A 19,102-nucleotide genomic window follows, 5' to 3' on the forward strand; every position below is an offset into this window, starting at 1 on the left:
GGGACCTGATGGTTCAGCTTCTCTAGATGGCAGCAGAAATGACCTCAAGAGTGGCTCACACGCTCTGAGTTAGAAGCCTGTGTCCATCTTCTCAGCGGCCCTTAAACAGACCCGTTGGGAAGAACCATTGTCACCCCCTATGTAACTGATTTGGAAACTGAGGCACAGAGAGGTTAGTGCCTTGCCCAAAGTCACCCAGCTAAAGAGTAAAAAGACTGGGACCTGAACCACAGCAGCCTGGCTGCAAAGCCTACAACCCTTCTCCTTCCCCATGCCTCACACATTTAACAGCAAAAAGACAAACACAAAGGCCCTGAGTGTGCACCTATGGGTCGTCCAAGCAGGTGGGTGTGCATGCGTGTGCGCTCAGTCTTGTCTGACTGTTTGTGACGGTAGCCCGCCAGGCTCTTCTGCCCATGGAATTCTCCAGGCAAGAATACTGGAATGGGTAGCCATTCCCTTCTCCAGGGGGTCTTCCCAGCCCCAGGATCCAACCCACGTCTCCTGCATTGGTAGGTCCCTGAGCCACCTGGAAAGCCCCAAGCAGGTGGGAGGCATGCCCAAATGATGCCTACCCCACCCCCATCCCTTGCACTAGTCATCCCTTGGGGCATTGCCAGGACTCACCCCACTAAGGGAGTCTCTCAAAGGCCCTCATGAAGTTCTGAAGCTCAGGAGGCCTGTGCCCTCCAGGGCTTGATTCCAACATGGGCTCTGTTGGCTCCTGCTGGGGGGTCCCCAGGCCAGCAGGGAAAGGGTCTCTAGGTTCAGCTAGGCTGGGTGAGGAAATGGGTGCTTGTAGGCTCTTTGTTTGCTGGACATGTGTGTGCCACCCCACTCAGCCTGCTCCACTGGCCAGCTGTGCACTGACTCTATATGACTCTCCCATAGATGAGGCGGTGGGCTTCTTGGAGGCAGAGGACAGACAGCTCTCAGGAAGGACTGTCAGGTGGCTGCACTCTGCTGGCAGCTTCTCAGCAGTAAAAACTGGCAAGAGGGCTGCTGGGCCCTCCCTGTGCTCTGGCTTGGGCTAGGTCTGAGAACTTTAGACGGGCACCAAGGCCTGGCACTGCACCTTGGAAGTAACTGTTGGGGCAGTGATGGTTGCATGTGCCCCCAGCAGAAGGGTGAATCCCCTCCAGATCCTGACTTGGTTCTGGGAATGACAGATCCAGGTGCCCTCTGACCCCTCCCCAGGTGGCCCCACAGCTTCCATTCTGGAGTTGGTTTGCTAGCACTTTCTCAGGGGACAGTGGGAAGTCAACACCTCTCCAGCCGGGCTGGTCTTCAAGGGCCTTGTCAATGGCTGGGCTTCCTGTTGGCCTGGACAGGGTCCCAGACATGGTCCAGTTGGCTGCCACCTCCCCCTGTGACAGTCCTCCAGGAGGAGAGGACTTCCTGGTAGCTGAGGGGAGGGAGGATCTGTTCAGGCCTAGACGGTCAGGGTCACAGATAGCCTGAGACCCCTAGAGAGGCAGGTGGAAAGGAGACAGCTGAAGACAGAGTTCCCTGGGGGCAGGAAGAACTGGACAACTACTATGGGGAGACCAGGGGACCAGGTTACCCCACTTTCCCCGGGGGAGCTGATCCTCCGGGAAAGGAAAAAAGGAAGCCAGTAGGTGAGCATCTTCTTGCACAGGCTGGCTGTCTGCAGAAATGGTCCAAACCCCTTTTGCAGCGAGAGAGCTGTGAAGAGAGAAAAATCTCCAGAAATAAGATGTGGTCTCAGCCACCCTGAGAATGGCAGTCCGAGGAAGGGCTGGTGGCAGCTGTGACCTCGGGCTGGTTCTCTAGGCCCGGCTCCCGGGCTCCAGCCACAAGTCCTTGGAGATGTGCCTCAGTTTCCCCCTGTTTTTGTGCACAGCCAAAGACCCTCCCTACTGCCTCCTTGTGCCCAGTCCTGAGGCCTTGGGGAGATGTGAGCCAGGCAGGACAGCTGGGCTGCCCTCAGGTGGGAGCTCTCGGTGAGGGTTGGGGGCGGGTGGTGTTGGGGAGCTTTCTCAAGAGAATGGCTAGCATTTGAGGAGGAGGAGACATGGCCAGAGGTCAGAGTGGGGCTCCCTTTGGAAGAACGGTGGTGAGAGAGAGGGGTCTTGTGCCTGGTTGGGTCCACAGACGCCTCGTGGGGCTGTGCCCTTTAGGGGAAACCGTGAGTGGAAGTCAGGGAGAGGGACTTCCATGCGCCAGTCCATGGGAAGGTGGGTGAGCGGAGCTCTGACAAAGCGCTTCCCAACAAGGATCTATTGCACAGCACGTGGCACTCTGCTCGATGTTTTATGGCAGGCTGGGTGGGAGGGGCTTGGGAGAAGAAGAAAAGATACATGTACATGTATGGCTGAGTCCTTTGCTGTTCACCTAAAACTACCACAACATTGTTGATTGGCTGTGTGTGTGTGCGTGTTAGTCGCTCAGTTGTGTCTGACTCTTTGCTACCCCATAGACTATAGCTCACCAGGTTTCTCTGTCCATGGGACTCCCGTGGGTTGCCATTCCCTTCTCCACGGGATCTTCTCGACCTGGGGATCGAACCTGGGTCTCCCACATTGCAGGTAGATTCTTTACCATCTTAGCCACCTGGGAAGCCCCGTTAATTGGCTATACCCCAATACAAAATAAAATGTTTAAAGTTAACAAAAAAAAAAAGAAAGAAAGAAAGCCCTTCCTAGAGGCCTCCAAATGCAGTTGGTCCTCAGTTTGGAACTGGGAGAAAGTGGCAGATGGCATTCCTGCTGGAGGGGTTCCTGGGGATGGTGGGGAGTGGTCCTCAGCATGGCAGCTGAAGCAGACAACTCCTTCCTGAACCTCTCAGAAAGGAAGCAGAGATCAAGTCCTTCTCCTAAGACAGCAGAATCCTCCAGACATCCTGCTGGAGGGGCCATTTGGGTCCTCCTTTTTTACAGACAGGGAAACAGGCTTTGGAATTCAAGTTCAATCACTGGAGTAGAAATTGTCCTCATCGGTTGAATTTCACAGACCCTTGACCTGGAGTCCTTTCTGAGACCAAGTAGGCATCAAAATCTATTTCTGAAACTGAATCACAATTTCAGCTTTTCTGTAAATTTTTATTTATTTATTTTTTGTTGCTGGGTCTTCATTGCTGTACACAGGCTTTCTCTAGTTGCAGCGAGTAGGGGCTACTCTTCATGGTGCTCAGGCTTCTCGTGGAGGTGGCTTCTCTTGTTGCAGAGCACAGGCTCTAGACACACAGGTTTCAGCAGCTGCAGCATGCAGGCTTGGTAGTTACAGCTAGTGGGCTTTAAGAGCACGGGCTCGGTAGTCATGCCACACGGGCTTAGTTGCTCCATGGCATGTGGAATCTTCCCAGACCAGGGATCGAACCTGTGTCCCCTCCATTGGCAGATGGAGTCCTATCCACCAAGCCACCAGGGAAGTCCCAGGTTTTCTGTAAATTGCACCTGGTCCCAACTCTCTGCCTCTCTGTTTGATGCCACCAGCTGGTTCCACCTCTGAGCCATTCCCTATGTTGAGACCAAATCCATCAGCCCAGCCCCAGGAAACATACAGAACAGACTCTGCCCTCGACCCCACTGACATCCTGGGCGAGACCGTTCTTTGTTGTGAGGGGGGACCTCCTCTGCACCCCAGCAGCATCCCTGGCCTCTACCCTCCACGTGCTAGTAGCATCGCCTTGCCTTGTCATAATCAGAAACATCTCCAGACTGCTAACTGTCCCCCGGGAGACAAAAATGCACCCCACCCAGTTGCAAATTCTGGCTCACAAGTCAAATATAGCCCTTAGACATGTTTGGTTTGGCCTGCAGAGGGTTTAAATATTTTCTAAATTAACTGACAAAATTTTATAAACAGCTTTTCCTGAAAAGTCACGTTTGGCCACGCCAGCCTGCCTCCCTACAAGGCAGGAATGGGTTCCAGTAAAGTGAAGCTACTTTTCTTTTTTTTTTTTTTTCTTTTCTGGCCACACCACTCAACACGTGGGCTTTTAGTGCCGTGGCCAGGGATCAACCCCATGCCCTTGCATTGGAAGCAAAGAGTTTTAACTACTAGACTGCCAGGAAAGTCCAAGACTACTCTGTTTAAAGTGGTCTGGTGGCTGCCAGTGCACCAGAGTCCCCACCACTCCCTTGTGGCTCCTACACTGAGCTTCATGGGCTTTGTCATCCGACACTCGGGCCAGGTGTGGATGAAGAGCAAGATGCGAAACAGGGCAGGGCCCCTGATGGTTTTCTAACTCTCACTCCTTTACACTCCCCACGTTTTTTGCCCGTAACTCCTGCTTTAAAATGTAAAACAGGTGTAGCTAAACCACCCTCTTGGTTTCTTTTCCAGGCTGGACACTCCATTGCCTCCACTGTCCTTGACACCTCTGATCTTAAATAATTAGGATTTCTCCCATAGGTTCTAATCACCTTTTGTCGGGGAGGAAGGAGATTATAAAAAATCTATAATGAGGAATTCCCTGCAGTCCTGTGGTTAGGGCTCTGTGTCTCCACTGCAGAGGGCTTGGGTTTGATCCCATGTCGAGGAACTAAGATCCCCCAAGAGGTGTAGCCAAAAATTAAAAAAAATAAAGTGTGTGTGTGTGCTCAGTCACTCCGTCATAGCTGACTCTGTGGCCCCATGAACTGTAGCCCGCCAGGCCCCTCTGTCCATGGAATTTTCCAGGCAAGAAGTACTGGAGTGGGTTGCCATTTCCTACTCCAGGGGACCTTCTCAACCCAGGGATCTAACCCAAGTCTCCCTTGTCTTCTGTATCGGCCAGTGGATTCTTTACCACTGTGCCACCTGGGAAGCCCAAGTAAATAAATACTAACAGTTAAAAAAAAAAATCTGTAACCTCCAAGTGCTTAGGCACTAATATTCTAATAGATTATCCACATATCATCTCAAGGAAATGTTCTTTGTCTAAAACTTTTTAAAAATTCCTGCTGAAAATTCAATCCCATGGGCATTTATGAAGTGCTTACCAAGGACAAGGCAGTCTGATAAGGCCCACAAAGAGCAAAATGCTGAACCAGACAGGGCCTCTGATGGCAAGGAGTTCCCAGACCACAGGACAAGACAGGAGCGTGTACCAATAACTATTATAAGACTAGAAAGACCTAGAGACTTCAGGGGATATACAGGGAAGGCATGCTGGAAACCAGGGAGGGGAGAGGTTCATTCTGGCTGCCGGTATTAAATTAATAAAACAAGGAAGAGAACATTCTTTCCTCGTGTAAATCTTTCGAGAGAGGCCAAAAAGACTTCCCAAAATGTTCTTATTGCTGTTGCCAGCTATTTTTGTATTTTATGTACTAGGTCCCTACCAAGAACCTACCCTCTCTTCAAAGCCCTAGACAAAGGTCACGTGCTCCTTGGCGTCTCCCTCCCCAAACCCGCCTGTCCTCCCTTACAACTCTCTGGACATTTCTTCTCTCCCCTTCCAGACAGGCCAGTACTTGAAAGCAAGGACAGAATCCGGTGAACTCCATTTCCTCCCACGGGGCCTCACGCGTGGCAAATGCTTAGTGAATATTTGTTGGATAAAATTCTGGCCCTCCCTTTCCAAAATCAATGTCATCACTGCAGGAAACTGTTAAAACAAAAACAGCCGAAATGTGTAAAAACTTTCAGGAAACTTTTCCACTTTTAGCAGACTGTTAGAACTCATCCCTGCCCCGCCTCTTCCTTTGTTTCTAATTCTGAATTTGGGGCTAGATGGTAGGCAGTCCCCCTTTTAATCTTTAAATATAGTTCTGAATATAATTACATTTTTATGCAGCACCGAAACATCATATCCTGGTAACGGGGCATTCTTGCACTATTAACATCTGAGTTAAATCTCCTTCGCGTCTGTCTTCTATTGAGGACAGTTAGGAAGTCGAAGATGAAAGTGATCAACATCATTTGTGAATTATGTGTATTTCCTTATGCTGTATTTCAATGGGTTTTGCTCCTGGTGGTTTTGCGAATACCAGGTTGTCTGGTAACCGCGCTTTCACCAAAAACCCCTTTCAAGCGGAGAATCCCAGCATCTTGGAGTGGAAACACAGCACGTGGAGAAGAGGGCCCGACTTGGGTTCAGAAATAAGTGGCATCAAGTACTATTCTTTGCCGAAGAGCCTACTCGCTCCTGTAGGAGGTGACCCAAGAAGCTGGAGCCCACACAGATTGCTGGAGGATCGAAATGGAAGTGGCTCATTTTGTGCCAGAAACCCCACTGAGCTCCTAAGAACCATCACCTCCAGTCCTCAGAGCAGGTACCCCTATTCTCATTTTGCAGGTGAAAAGAAAACAAGGCTCAACAAGGTTAAGGGACATGCCGAAGTCCTGCAGCTAGAAAGTTAATGTGCCCCTTCCCTCTCCCCGGTGCTTCGACCACATCACGTCAGCCAGCAACCACATCACCATTGGTTCCCTCGGCCTTCCTGTTCCTGCGCCAGTTCCAGCCAGTGTGCCTGATGCCCTTGATTCCCTGGTTGGGTGTGGGACATGTCAACCCAGGGGACAGGAAGCCTTATCATGGGAGAAAGAGCCACAGGCTGAACCAGCCCTCTCTGTGACTGGGGTGGGGGAGCACATTTCCAGCTCAGGGTCATCCTATGGAAAGCCTGCTTTCGTGGGGCTCCTTGGGCCTCCTGGCAAAGCTGTGGGGCAATGAGGCGTTATTGGCACATGTGACGGTGCATCCTGTGCCCCCGTGGCTGTCCCTCCCCTGGAGCCACCCTGACAAGAGTGGCAGGCTTCCAGGGTGTAAGTGGCAAAGGTCCATTTTCTGCTGGCCTCACCGTGCTGCTCTCGTGCCTCTGACTCCTCACCACCTCAGTGGCCTGAGCAGAAGGGGCCTTCAAAAGGGGCAAGACAGCCAACATCAATACCAAGACCCTGGCCTGGACCTGGTACACCCCAGCCTCCAGGACACAGATCACCACAGTCTCTGTCTTCAAGACATGGGACTGGAAGACTCGGGAATTTTAGTCTCAGGCTCTCCTCTTGTGGCTCAGACAGTAAAGAATCCGCCTGCAGTGCAGGAGACCTGGGCTTGATCCTTGGGTTGGGAAGATCCCCTGGAAAAGTGAACAGCAGGCTACCCATTCCAGTATTCTGGCCTGGAGAATTCCATGGACAGAGGAGCCGGGCGGGCAACAGTCCATGGGGTCACAGAGTCGGATCCAACTGAGCGACTTTCACTCACTCCTCTGAGTAGGAGCCTCTTTAGACCAGATCAAGCCTCTGCTTTGGGATGTGAACAAGACCCCCAACTCTGGCTGGAGGGATGATTCTGGAAGGACACATGACCCAGAAAGATATACACTCTGCAGTCACATGGACAAGAGGGTGATGGCAGGACCACAGCCAGGGGCCACGCCTATGGCCGGCACAGTACATTTTCAGGATCAGTGGCGTGAGATGGGGCTTCCCAGGTGGCACTAGTGGTAAAGAACCCACCTGCCAGTGCAGGAGAGGTAAGAGATTCGGGTTTGATCCCTGGGTCAGAAACATCCCCTGGAGGAGGGCATGGCAACCCACTCCAGTACTCTTGCTTGGAGAATCCCATGGACAGAGGAGCCTGGCCAGCTACAGCGCATAGGGTTGAACAGAGTCAGACATGACTGAAGTGACTTAGCTCACTTGCTCGCTCGACACGAGATTACTTGGTGTTGAGTATCACTGCCTGGGCTGGAACGTGGCTGCACTGATGAGGAAGAGAAGAAAAAGCCATCCCCAGCACCAGGGGATCCACTATGCTCGAAAGCCCACGAGGAAGCAGATGCTGAGAGCAGCTCTGCCATGGGAAGCTAGAGGGATGTCTCAGCCAAGACTTCTTCAGCTCGGTGACCTAGCCTGGTGCCCCTTCCATTACCAAAGCTGCTCTTAAGAAATAAAACTTGTATCAGTTGTTTACACTTTAGCAAGAATTTCGTCGTGTCAGCCCTCTCACGGGGCCGTTTTAAGCCAGCTCTGCAGTGGCTAAATGAAAGCATCTGTCTCTGAGTAAATGGATTTCAAGCATTGTGAATAAGAAAAGAGATGTTTGAGGGCTTGGTGAGGCCATCCCCAGTGCCCTAAAGTCCCCAGAGCCCCGTCGTAAAATCTGGCCCATGATAAAATTCTAATACCCCCATGTCACATCTTAGTCGCCTCAGATCTACCCACTCAGGATGAAGCCTTGGATCCACCTGACTCCGCACACAGAGTTCCTTAAAATTTAATTCCCCAAAAGTAGGAAGTGGTTTTCCCGGCCCCTCTGTATCACACCCCAAGCTGGATGAAAGGGTTATCACATCCAGGGTCTAGATCAGGGGTCCTGACCGCTGTCAGACCACAGAGCCCTGGAGAGCCTGGTGAAGACAGAGGACCCTCTCTCATCTATGTTCTCAGAGCCCATGGAGGCCACCTCAGGACTTCCTAGGAGTTTGAAGACCCCTGGGTTTGGAAAAGCAGATGATTCCACTTTTCATCCAGTCTCCACACTCCATCCCTACTCCACATTCACACTCATACCCCCCAGGAAGAGCCAAGGCTGTCTGTGCCAAGCAATTCAAGAATGCACAGCTGAGGTGGGGTGGGGCCACCAGCACAAGGTGCCCAGAGGATGGAGGAACCAGGGAACAACGCACCCGGAAAGGCAGGACCCTGGGGCACCCCTGGGTCTCACCCGGTGGGCCAGCGGCTCCCAGAGACTAGGCGTAGGGACTTGCCTGGTAGTCCAGAGCTTCCAACCCAGGGGGTAAAGGTTTGATCCCTGGTGGGGGAACTCAGATCCTGCCTGCAGTGCGTCTCGGCCAAAAAATAAAGCCTAGGCATAGTGGCCCCTCCCCACAAGCAGCAGGAGCCCTGGGGGACGTGCAGCACCTGCTGAGGCTGGAGGGACTCCCGTGACCTCGGAAACTGCTCCTCCGGAAGCAGACCCCCTCCGACCTTCCGACCAGCCTCTGGACTGAACCCCCAAGTGTCACAGAGCTCAGGTCCAGGGACTGTGGCTCCAGTACCACCAGGAAATATTATTTAGCTGAGATATTTTTAGCAGCAAGCCAGCTCAGAGCAAATGTCATGTGAGCGATCTTCTCTTACACGGCAACTTTGGGCTATTTAAAGAGATGGTAATTACGCTCTTGCCACCATGATCAGGACGACGAGCTGAACGCGTGATTGCAGGAGCCCCCCGTCTGCCTCCCAGAGCACTTGATGCTAATAGAGCCCAATTTTCAAAGCCGCCTGCCTAAATCTGTCCAGTCTCCAGGTGGACATTTGAGTCAGTGTTGGAGCCCCAGTGAATTGTTCTCCAGGGCCTCTCCAAGGGGCCACGCCTCAAGGCTCCCCACCTGGCATGGTTGCTGTCCACCCCGACCTCCTGCCTCTGGACAGGGTCTTGCCTTGGGCTCTGGTCAGGGGCGGGAGGTGGTGGTGATGGTCACACTGGTCATCAGGCTGATAATCCCATCAGGCTGCCATGGCCCAGAGAGGCTGCCAGCTCCCCTCTATGAGACAGCAGACACAGGGTCTGGATAAACAGGACATACTCATAAACAGTCTGAGCAAGGAGACTGGGTCTCTGGGGGGTCAAGGAGAAGGTGAACTTGAGGGGACATACTCGGGAAGGTCACAGGGTCAAGGGGAGGATGGGCAGGACCGCGAGGCCAGGCAGCAGGCCACTCAGCTCAGTTCAGTCGCTCAGTCATGTCCGACTCTTTGTGACCCCAGGGACTGCAGCACACCAGGCTTCTCTGTCCATCACCAACTCCCGCAGCTTGCTCAAACTCCTGTCCATCGAGAACCCATGAACAGTGTGAAAAGGCCCCTCAGAGAGGACGCTTGACTCCTTATACTCCAGGGGACCCCTGGCAGGACCACTGGGTGTAGAGCCGGTAGACAACCTGGCTAAAAGATCCAATGCACCGTGACCCCCGCTAGCAAGGCCGTCAGGTGACCTACACTCCACTCAGTCTGCATGCTGCCTCAGTTCCCTTTGCAAGCTTCTAGTGGGACCTTAGCAGTCGGGTACCTGGATGGCGAGAGGGGCACAGGGAGGGGCCCCCAGTCCTATCCTAGGAGGATTAGCAGGAGGCATCCAGGAGAAGATTTGAGGAAGGGAAAGCTCACTGACTTCACGTATTCAAAGGGATGTGAAATGAAGAAGGGGCCACCTCCTTCCAGGGGCCCACGGAGAACAGAGGACCAGCCGATGGAAAGTTTGGGGAAAGAGCTGGGCAGTACTGGAACAGGTGGCTTTGCAAAGACATGAGCTTCCCATCACTGGAGACGGTGCAGAGAGAATCATAGCACTGGGTAGACCTCGGAGGCCTCCCAATCAAGGCCAGGACCCCTCTTCAGATTCTCTTGGATGGTCTCAGGCCTCTGCTTGCAGGTACCAGTGGATGCTTCCAGCTCCACTACCACAGCCCAAGCCCAGCACACTCAGCCACACCTACTAACACTCTCCAAAGGAGAAGAGGAGTCAACACCTCCTGCCTTGGGGCGTCCCTGAGCACCAGACCTGGCAGAACCTTCAAGAAAGTTGCTCCTGCCCCGGCTATCTGTCCACAGGCGCTTCTTATGGGGTGAGGGGAAGACCTGCAGGCAGAAAGAAAGCAACCTCTCCTGGCAAGCAGTAAGCAAAGGTGAGAATAAACATTTCTGCCTGAGCACAGAAGTGCTGGCAATTACCCCAGCGGGAGGCTGGTGAGGGAGCCCTGCGGCTGGGTTGTTTGCTCATTAAGACAAGAAAATCATTTATGTTCTGAGACACTAGTGTCAACAGACCCAGGGAAATGTTGCTTCAGATGCCGCCCTGGGCCCGGCCAAGGGGGCAGCAGGGGTCCCAGGCAGGGAGGGGGTCCCAGGCAGGGAGGAGGTCCCGGGCACGGCTGGCGAGGCCAAGAGCTCATGCACGTGGCAGAGATGGGTCTCTCTGGGTCCCCCTGAGTTCACACATTTCTCCCTCACCCTTTCTCTTTCCTTTTCAAATCCAATAAGCAAGGGTGGAAGGAGTGCTTCCAAGGGCCGGCACACTCCCCACTGGCATTGAAGTCAGGGTGGCCACACATCACAGTTTCCTGGGAACTGAGCAGGTCCCCCCTGTGTGGGACTTAGTGCCAAAGCAGGAAAAGTCCCAGGCCAACTGGGCTGGTGGGTCCCCGTCCCCCCTGTGATCCTCAAGACCACGCCCTCACGGAACCATTCTTCTCGTATCACAGATGAAGGGAAGGGATGGTGCAGGCGAGGCACCCTCCCAGGAGTTTCTGCTGCAGCCCAAGCCCTCCACCCTGCCGTCCTCTCAATTCTTTCTACTTTCTCCAAACTCCACCTTGCATTTGCTTCAGACTTTGCCAGGGCAGTGTCCGCACAAGAAGGGAGTCACAGACCAGCCAAGGGTCCGTCAGAGATCATCTGATCACCCCTCATCCAAGGTGGGGAGGCGTGAGGCCAGAGGGGACTGACTTACCTTGATGACGGCCCCATCCAAGACCACCCACTAACTCCTCTGTATGGAGGGACAGAGAGGGGCTCCCAGGAGCAGAAAGAAACAAAAGGGACCTGAGGAGACCCCAGCCAGCTTGGCCTTCTCACTTCCCCAGCTCTGCTGCCCCTTGGCCCCGAGGGCCGTTCCTTGCAGCAGGCTCACAGTGGCCCCCAGGGAGCCCCTCCAGTGAGCCCCAGAGTCTCCTTTGGAGGTGCCACCTTCGCTCTGGGAGTGAAGAGGCAGGAATGGGGCAGAGGAACCTCCCTAGTGGTCCAGTGGTTTAGAACACCTTATTTCCAATGCAGGGGGCCCAGGTTTGATCCCTGGTCAGGGAACTAAGACACTGTATGATGGGTGCCACAGCCAAAAAAAAGAGGAGTGGGGCAGATTCCCGAGGCTTGATGAGCGGATGGAGAGGATTTGGCATTTTCTCTGCCACCACTAGCGCAGTCCTGCTCTTGTCCTCCACTGCAGCCTGGAGGAAGGCAGGGGAGCTGCTGCAGCTGGGCTTTGAGGAGGGAAAGAGTTCCGCTTAAAGAAAGAAGGGAAGACAGATCAAGAGCGAAGCAAAAACGCACGGTGCCCTTTAAGGCCCCACGCGGAGGCTATATTTAGGGCCGAGGACATTCCGCAGGACCTCGGGCAGTCTTCTGTGGGAGCAATCGCTAATCACTGCGTTGAGTTTACGGGTGCCCCTGGGCACACTTAACCCAGGGCAATGAATAGTTATTGCTCGGCCTCCCGCTCGGGGCCTGTGGGCACACTTAAGTGAGCGCGCGGATCGCTGAGAGCGGGCATGGCTCGGGTACACCCTTGGGCACCCTGCGCCTTCAGTGGGGAGAGGCAGAGTATTAAATATCTATGTGCCCCGTGCCCACAGCTGCATTTAGCCAAGGGCAAGGCCGGTGAAACGGCTTTAATTAAAACTTAAAGCAAGTTCAAGGTGCAGACACGGAAGCGGGCTGCAGAAGTCACCAGGAATGAATCAGTCAATTCGATGAGGTCCTCAGGTGGGGGAAGGGGGTGGTAGGGAGGGAGGCCAGGGCAGTGGAGACCTGTCCTCTGTTGAGTACTTGCTGCCCTCCTCTCTACATCTGCGTTCAGTGGTGAGGGGGGCCACCGCACACACCCACGCCTCACTTGGAAAAGGATGCTGAGATTCGGGTATCCAGGCTTCAAAGGCAGGTGGCTGGAGACAAAGCAGTCCCCTGGGCCGGGAGCGAGTCCTGCTTTTCTCAGTCACTCGGCCCCAATGTCGCATGACACCGGCAACACCGTCCCCCTGGCGGCAGCTCCCAGAATTACAGGCCCATAGCAGGGGAGAGGCGCAGGAATGTCAATGGAACACCCTGGGGCGATGCTTAGGGATTCTGGAGGTCTGGCCCTGTGATTCTCAGGAGGCTTAGCCCTAGACTTGGCCTGGCCACTTGTGCCACTAAGAAAGCAAGTAGGCAGGGTTTCCCTGGTGGTCCAGTGCCTAAGGCTCCACGCTCCCAAAGCAGAGGGCTGGGGGTTGATCCCTGGTCAGGGAACTAGATTCCACATGCCGCAACTTAGAGCCCATGCAGCCAAATAAATATCTGGAGAAAAGGAAAAAAAAAAAAAAAAAAAGACAAGTAGGCAGAGGAAGCCCTGCCACTCTATCCCTGCTCCTTGTGATTGGGAAGCAAAAGAATCTCAGAGAGGCCGGCCCATCTGCCCGACAGCAGTGAGCCAGGCTCAGTGCTGGAGGAGCTCAGATCCTCTGAGCTGTGGTCTGGGGACTCTCCTTGCCAGGCACACTTGTTTTAAAATTCAGACCTGAGGAAAACACAACTACAAGCAATTCTCTGGTGGTCCAGTGGTCAGGACTTTGCACTTACACTACAGGGGCACAGATTGAATCCCTGGTCAGGGAAACGAGACCCTGCAAGCTGTGTAACGTAGCCAATAAGAGAAAACACAAATACAAACCCTTCCTGGGCAAGGCTCCATGTCTCATCCAAATCTATTCCCTTAGCAACAGGACAGCACCTGGCTTAGAGCAGATGTTTAATAAATGCTTGCTGAGTGACTGGTGACTGTCTTTAGCAGGGTTTTTGCACCAAACTCTTTTCATTTCTCTTTCTATTTCCTAATCTTTAAAATGGAGACATTATACCTGATTGTATTGGAGGTACTTTTACGACTAAAAGTCTGTAATTCCTCGACACTACCCAGGTCAAGAAGGAACATGCAAACTAGCAACTTTTTTCAATGGAGGAAAAAGAGGACAAAGACACAATGAGTATAAGTGTGTTAGTTGCTCAGTCGTGTCCGACTCTGCAACCCCATGGACTGTAGCCCTCCAGTCTCCTCCATCCATGGGATTCTCCAGGCAAGAATACTGGGGTGGGTCGCCATTCCCTTCTCCAGGGGATCTTCCCAGCCCAGGGATCAAACCTGGGTCTCCCGCATAGCAGGCAGACTCTTTACCATCTGAGCCACCAGGGAAGCTATAGCTTAACTCTGTCCTCCAACTATCTCCAGTGCCAGCGAGGATGGGAAGTGGAGGACATTAGCTCGGGATCTTTAATACCCCCACCCCTACTCCATCCCATTTCCTCCCAGCTTGCTCAGACAATAGCCCAGCGGACCCAGGCATCCAGCCAGTGCCCATGAATGTCTAGATGAGAATGGTGCCACCTGTCACCTCCAGCTGCCACCTGTGGGCCCAGCCACATCTTAAGGCTCAGGAGCCATGGCCTCTGGAAAGAAACTCGGCCTAGGAATCCCACTCCCATCCTCAGACCTCTGAGCCCTTTAGCTGAATGAACGTGGGCCGGCAGTGGACACCTTCTTGCCCCCGTCTGGACATGATAACTGGACACTTCATTATGTAGCAGTCACTCTGCTTTAAACTTTTCACCCCTCCTTTGGAATATTCTGATTTCCAACCCATAATTTGCTTTCTGGAAGTAGAGCAAAATTTATGTGTGCAAATGAAAGAGGAAAACATAGTTGCTGCTGCTGCTAAGTCGCCTCAGTCGTGTCTGACTCTGCAACCCCATAGACGGCAGCCCACCAGGCTCCTCTGTCCCTGGGATTCTCCAGGCAAGAACACTGGAGTGGGTTGCCATTTCCTTCTCCAGTGCATGAAAGTGAAAAGTGAAAGTGAAGTCGCTCAGTCGTGTCTGACTCTTAGTGACCCCATGGACTGTAGCCTACCAGGCTCCTCTGTCCGTGGGATTTCCCAGACAAGAGTACTTAATAAGCTGCAATTATAGGTCAGTGACTGTTCATAGCAAATATGATTAACACCAACCCATTGGAAGCTGGGCAGTTCTCATGGAAGAGTCTAAGAAGTGAGCTGAGGCTACTAGGGATGAAAATCTGGGTCCAGCTTCCAGAATCCAGTAGTTCAACCCCGACCAGGGAAGCCCTTAAAGCCAAGGGACACTTGTGGATTTCAGGAAAGTCCAGCCTTGCCGGACTGAACATCCCTTGACTGGTGTCAAGCATCTCCTCATATCTTGTCTCCCTTGACTCTCACCGATGTCCCATAGGGTTGGCTTTCTTATTCCCATTTTACAGATGAATCGGCGGAGGCTCAGAGGAGGTAAATAACCAAGCCAAAGGCACGTGGCCACTCTGAGACTGCCTGGCTCATTCCAGCACTCAACCATGAGCAAGACGGATCTTCAAAGATGTCAAAGCAGCGTTTCCCATGGGGGATGCTGGAGCTGACCTCAGTCAGTCACACAGCACACACCCAGGTCAGTGCTGTGTGGTGGGGCCTGAGAAGAGAGTGTATTGGTGGGGCGGGAGGTGGGGGACACAAAGAGGAGAGTGGTTACAGAAAGGAAGAGAAAGAGAAGGGAAAGGAGAGTTACTGAAATTTCTCCCCCAGTATGGACCACAACCTCCTCGGGAGAAATTCTGGGCTGGGTTAAGGGAGGGAGGACAAAAAATGAAGGAAAGAGGAAATGGAAGTGAGGAGAAAAACAGAAGAGGAAAACAAAAGGGTCCAAGGAGCAGTTCACACCCTCCTGGGGGCCAGGCAATGGAATGAAGCGACAGGCGTGCTCAGAGAGCCGCAACCCTCTGGCTCCCAGGCCATCAGAAGAAAGTGAAAGTGTTAGCCGCTCAGTCGTTTGACTCTTTGCAACCTCATGGACTACAGTAGCCCCCAGGCTCTTCTGTCCATGGAATTCTCCAGACAAGAATACTGAACTGGGTAGCCATTCGCTTCTCCAGGGGATCTTCCCCACCCAGGGATTGAACCTGGGTCTACTTCATTGTAGGCAGATTCTTTACCATCTGAGCCACCAGGGAAGAGCCCAGGCCATCAGTTGCTGCCTAAATCAGGGCGGCTTCTTGTCTTCCTGACTCTCAAAGAAGCATCTGCCGCCCCTCTAGCTGGCATGAGCCCACTCTCCAACCGCAGCTCTGAAACCTGCTTCTCTGAGCCTTCCCTGGGCATGGTCCAGGTCATATGGGGTCTGCAGCTTGTGTAATTTGGAAGAAGATGCTTTTTAAGAAAAAAATACAAACATATCTCACTTTTGCAAATTGGACTGAGTCATATGGTCTTGTGAGTAATAGACCATGCATGTGAGGGACCCTGAGCTTATACTCCATCAGCTTCACAGTCAGTCAGCGTTTTATTCACCCCCCCCACCCATTAAGCCCTAACTGAGCACCTACTATGCACCAGGCCCTAAGGCAAACACTATGGGGGTGACACCCTTCCCCAAACACATTCCAGACCTACCAGGAGAAGCTGTGTGAGCAGATGTTGTTCATCAGGGTGGCAGGTGTGGTAGAAGCAGGCACACTGCACAGAAGAGGAGTGAGCCACTATTAGGAAGACTGCCTGGAGAAGGCAGCATCTGAGCTTGGCAGTCTTCCGAGATTTGTGCCCATAAACTCTGAGAAGGCAAGGCCTGATCTTCCGTCTGTCCGTCTCCCTCAGCTGGGTGTCTATGGAGGAAGGGCAGCAGTGTCCCCTTTCTGGACATCTGAGCTCAAGCTTAGCACCTTTGGTCTCCTAGAATGGAAGCTTCCCAAGAGACATCACCAAGTCTGGTATTGCCCAAACTCACCTCCTTCTGCATGAAGAAGGCTAAGTATCAGGCTTATAAAATGAAGATACCAGGGCTTCCCTGATGAGCCAATGGCTAAGATTCAGAGCTCCCAGTGCAGGGGGCCTGGGTTCCATCCCTGGTCAGAGAACTAGATCCCGCATGTTGCAAATAAGAGCTCACATCCCACAACTGAAGATCCCACATGCCGAAACTAAGACCCAGTTAAGTCAAATAAATAAGTAAAAATAAATGTATTGTTAAAAAAAGAATTAAGTTACCATCAGGATCATGATGCAGGAAGTGGTCACATTTGGCAGGAAGAGAATCCAAGCGTTTGGGGGCCTCCGGGTCCCTGTAATGAGAAGAAGACAGAATCATGGGCTGAACCTGCTCAGGCTACTTCTCTGTGAGGCTGGAAATCTCGGACACTCAGATAGAAACTAAAGGCCTGCTCTGCCTAGAAGCCCCTTACATGACATATATTTTTAAAATAGCAGTAATAGGAGAAAGTCTGGAAAGGTACACACCAACAAGATATTCCATGGGCTTGTTGTTGCTGTTGTTTAGTTGCCAAGTCATGTCCAACTCTCTTGCGAACCCATGGACTGTAGCCCACCAGTCTCCTCTGTCCATGGGGTCTCCCAGGCAAGAATACTGGAGTGGGTTGCCATTTCCTCCTCCAGGGGATCTTCCCGACCTAAGGATCAAATTTGCATCTCCTCCATTGACAGGTAGATTCTTTACCACTGAGCCACCAGGGAAGCCCTCCCATTGGTTCTACCTTCAAAATACACCTAGAATCCAGCCCCTTATCCCCACTCCCTGGGTTTCTGTAGCTTCCCCTTCCCTGTCTCTTGGCTTCCTCCCTCGCCCCTATTTGTCTTCATTCCATGCAACAGCTGTGGGAACTTGTTCAAAACTAGATCAGATCATGTCTCTGCTCTGCTCAACCCTCCCCATTTTTCACTCCAAAGAAAAGCCAAAGTCCTTGAACGCCTTCCCCTCTCTGACCTCCTCTCCCACCTGCTCACCTCCCTCCCCCTGCTCCAGGCACCTTGGCTTCCTGCTATTTCTCAAGCATGCCAGGAACACTCCTTCCTCAGGGCCTTTGCACTGGCTGTGCCTTCTGCATGAACTCCTCTTCAATATCTGCACAGCGCACGCCCTCACCTCCTTCAAGTCTTTGCAAAAACATCACCTTTTCAGTGAGGCCCACCCTGACCTGCTTTATCCTACACCTCTGCTCCCTTATTTTGTAGCACTTGATACCTTCTAATCTGATTTGTTATATTTAAGGTTCGCCTCCCCCCTCCCCACAAATGTCAGCTCCATGGGGCCAAGGAGTCTTTTTGCTTATTGCTGCATCTCTAGCGGGGCTTCCCCAGCGGCTCAGTGGTAAAGAATCTGCCTGCAATGCTGAAGACGCAGGAGACGTGTGTTCAGCCCCTGGATTGGGAAGATCCCCTGGAGGAGGAAATGGCACCCCATTCCAATATTCTTGCCTGAGAAACCCCATGGACAGAGAAGCCTGGTGGGCTAAAGTCCATGGGGTCACAAAGAGTTAGACATGATTGAGCACACACGCATCCCTGGTGCCTTGAGCTGTCCAGCATCTAAAGGGCTGTCAATAAATATGTGTTGAATGAGTGAAACACACAAAGTACTATCTCTGGATAGGGAAATTGTGGGTAGTTTTTAAATTTTCTCTAGTCTCCATAATTATCTCATACTGCTTCTGGAATGATTTTTTGGTCATTTTTAAAAGCTCATGGTTTCTTTTTCAAATCCTTGACTCAACTGTGTATTTGGTAGAAGATGAATGTGCTATTTCAAAGAACAGCTCTGGAAGCCTTTCTGGGGGACCTGGTGGGGGTATTCTCTGGCGACATGCTTTCCTTTTAAGTGCACACAGCTTCCACCTCTATCTTTAGCAAGTGATCAAGGCTGTGCCTCTGGCAGAGGGAAGTTCTGAAAGGTTGATCACTGGGGAAATAAAGCGTCTTAGCCTGGATGTGCAAATTGACCTGCATCGTTTTAGTTTTGCATTCACGTTTGCACTTTGTAAATATTTGCCTGGCATCCCGCTGCTCACACCTGCTTGCTGTCCCCTCAAGTTTATGGAAGGCAGCAGGCACTGTCGTTTCTCCAGCCCCACCTGGCGCTGCTGCAAGAAAAGAAAACGCGCCTGTGAAAGCCACAGGTGTCTCTGACAGCGCCTAAAACTAATGGCCTGTGGCTGGCCGCTGTGACTAATTCTCTGATTATTGACTTTATGATTTTACGCTTAAAACTTCTTTATAATAACACACAGAAATGTTTAATGGGCTCTATCCAGAGCCATAAAAATTACTTATTGAACAAGCGTTTTAAAACTATTAATCTATTGTTTTCCATTAATAATGGCTCTCCAAAGAATGGGCGACAGCTTAATGTATCCACAGCATTTCTCCTCGAAAAGTGGCCTTTTAATACATAAATGCCACTCCCCAGGCATCACAGGTTGGCCGGCCATTGGGCAGTTGACCCTCCCAAGACAGATTCAGGCTTGGCCAGCCCCAGAGGGTACTTTAAGGATTTCCAGAATGAACACGGGCTCTGAGAGATGTTGCTAGTCTCTGAAAGAGACCAGAAA

At 52.2% G+C, this 19,102-nt stretch overlaps 1 protein-coding gene across 1 annotated transcript; it reads right to left on the reverse strand.

Annotated features, from left to right (window-relative positions):
* Positions 1–489: 489 nt before the first annotated feature.
* CUNH1orf127 (chromosome unknown C1orf127 homolog) lies at positions 490–16,512 on the reverse strand (the record flags this gene model as incomplete). Its single annotated transcript, XM_040262833.1, is given in 10 exon segments — positions 490–1,466; positions 1,565–1,686; positions 2,658–2,756; positions 2,759–2,889; positions 7,157–7,243; positions 9,288–9,346; positions 9,395–9,517; positions 14,196–14,315; positions 14,317–14,355; positions 16,489–16,512. Coding segments are annotated over 10 exon segments (1,296 nt in total), but the record flags the coding sequence as incomplete, so codon positions are not given.
* Positions 16,513–19,102: the final 2,590 nt, after the last annotated feature.

The sequence above is a fragment of the Oryx dammah genome, unplaced genomic scaffold (genome assembly GCF_014754425.2).
Source record: "Oryx dammah isolate SB20612 unplaced genomic scaffold, SCBI_Odam_1.1 HiC_scaffold_21, whole genome shotgun sequence".
Taxonomy (NCBI): Eukaryota; Metazoa; Chordata; class Mammalia; order Artiodactyla; family Bovidae; genus Oryx; species Oryx dammah.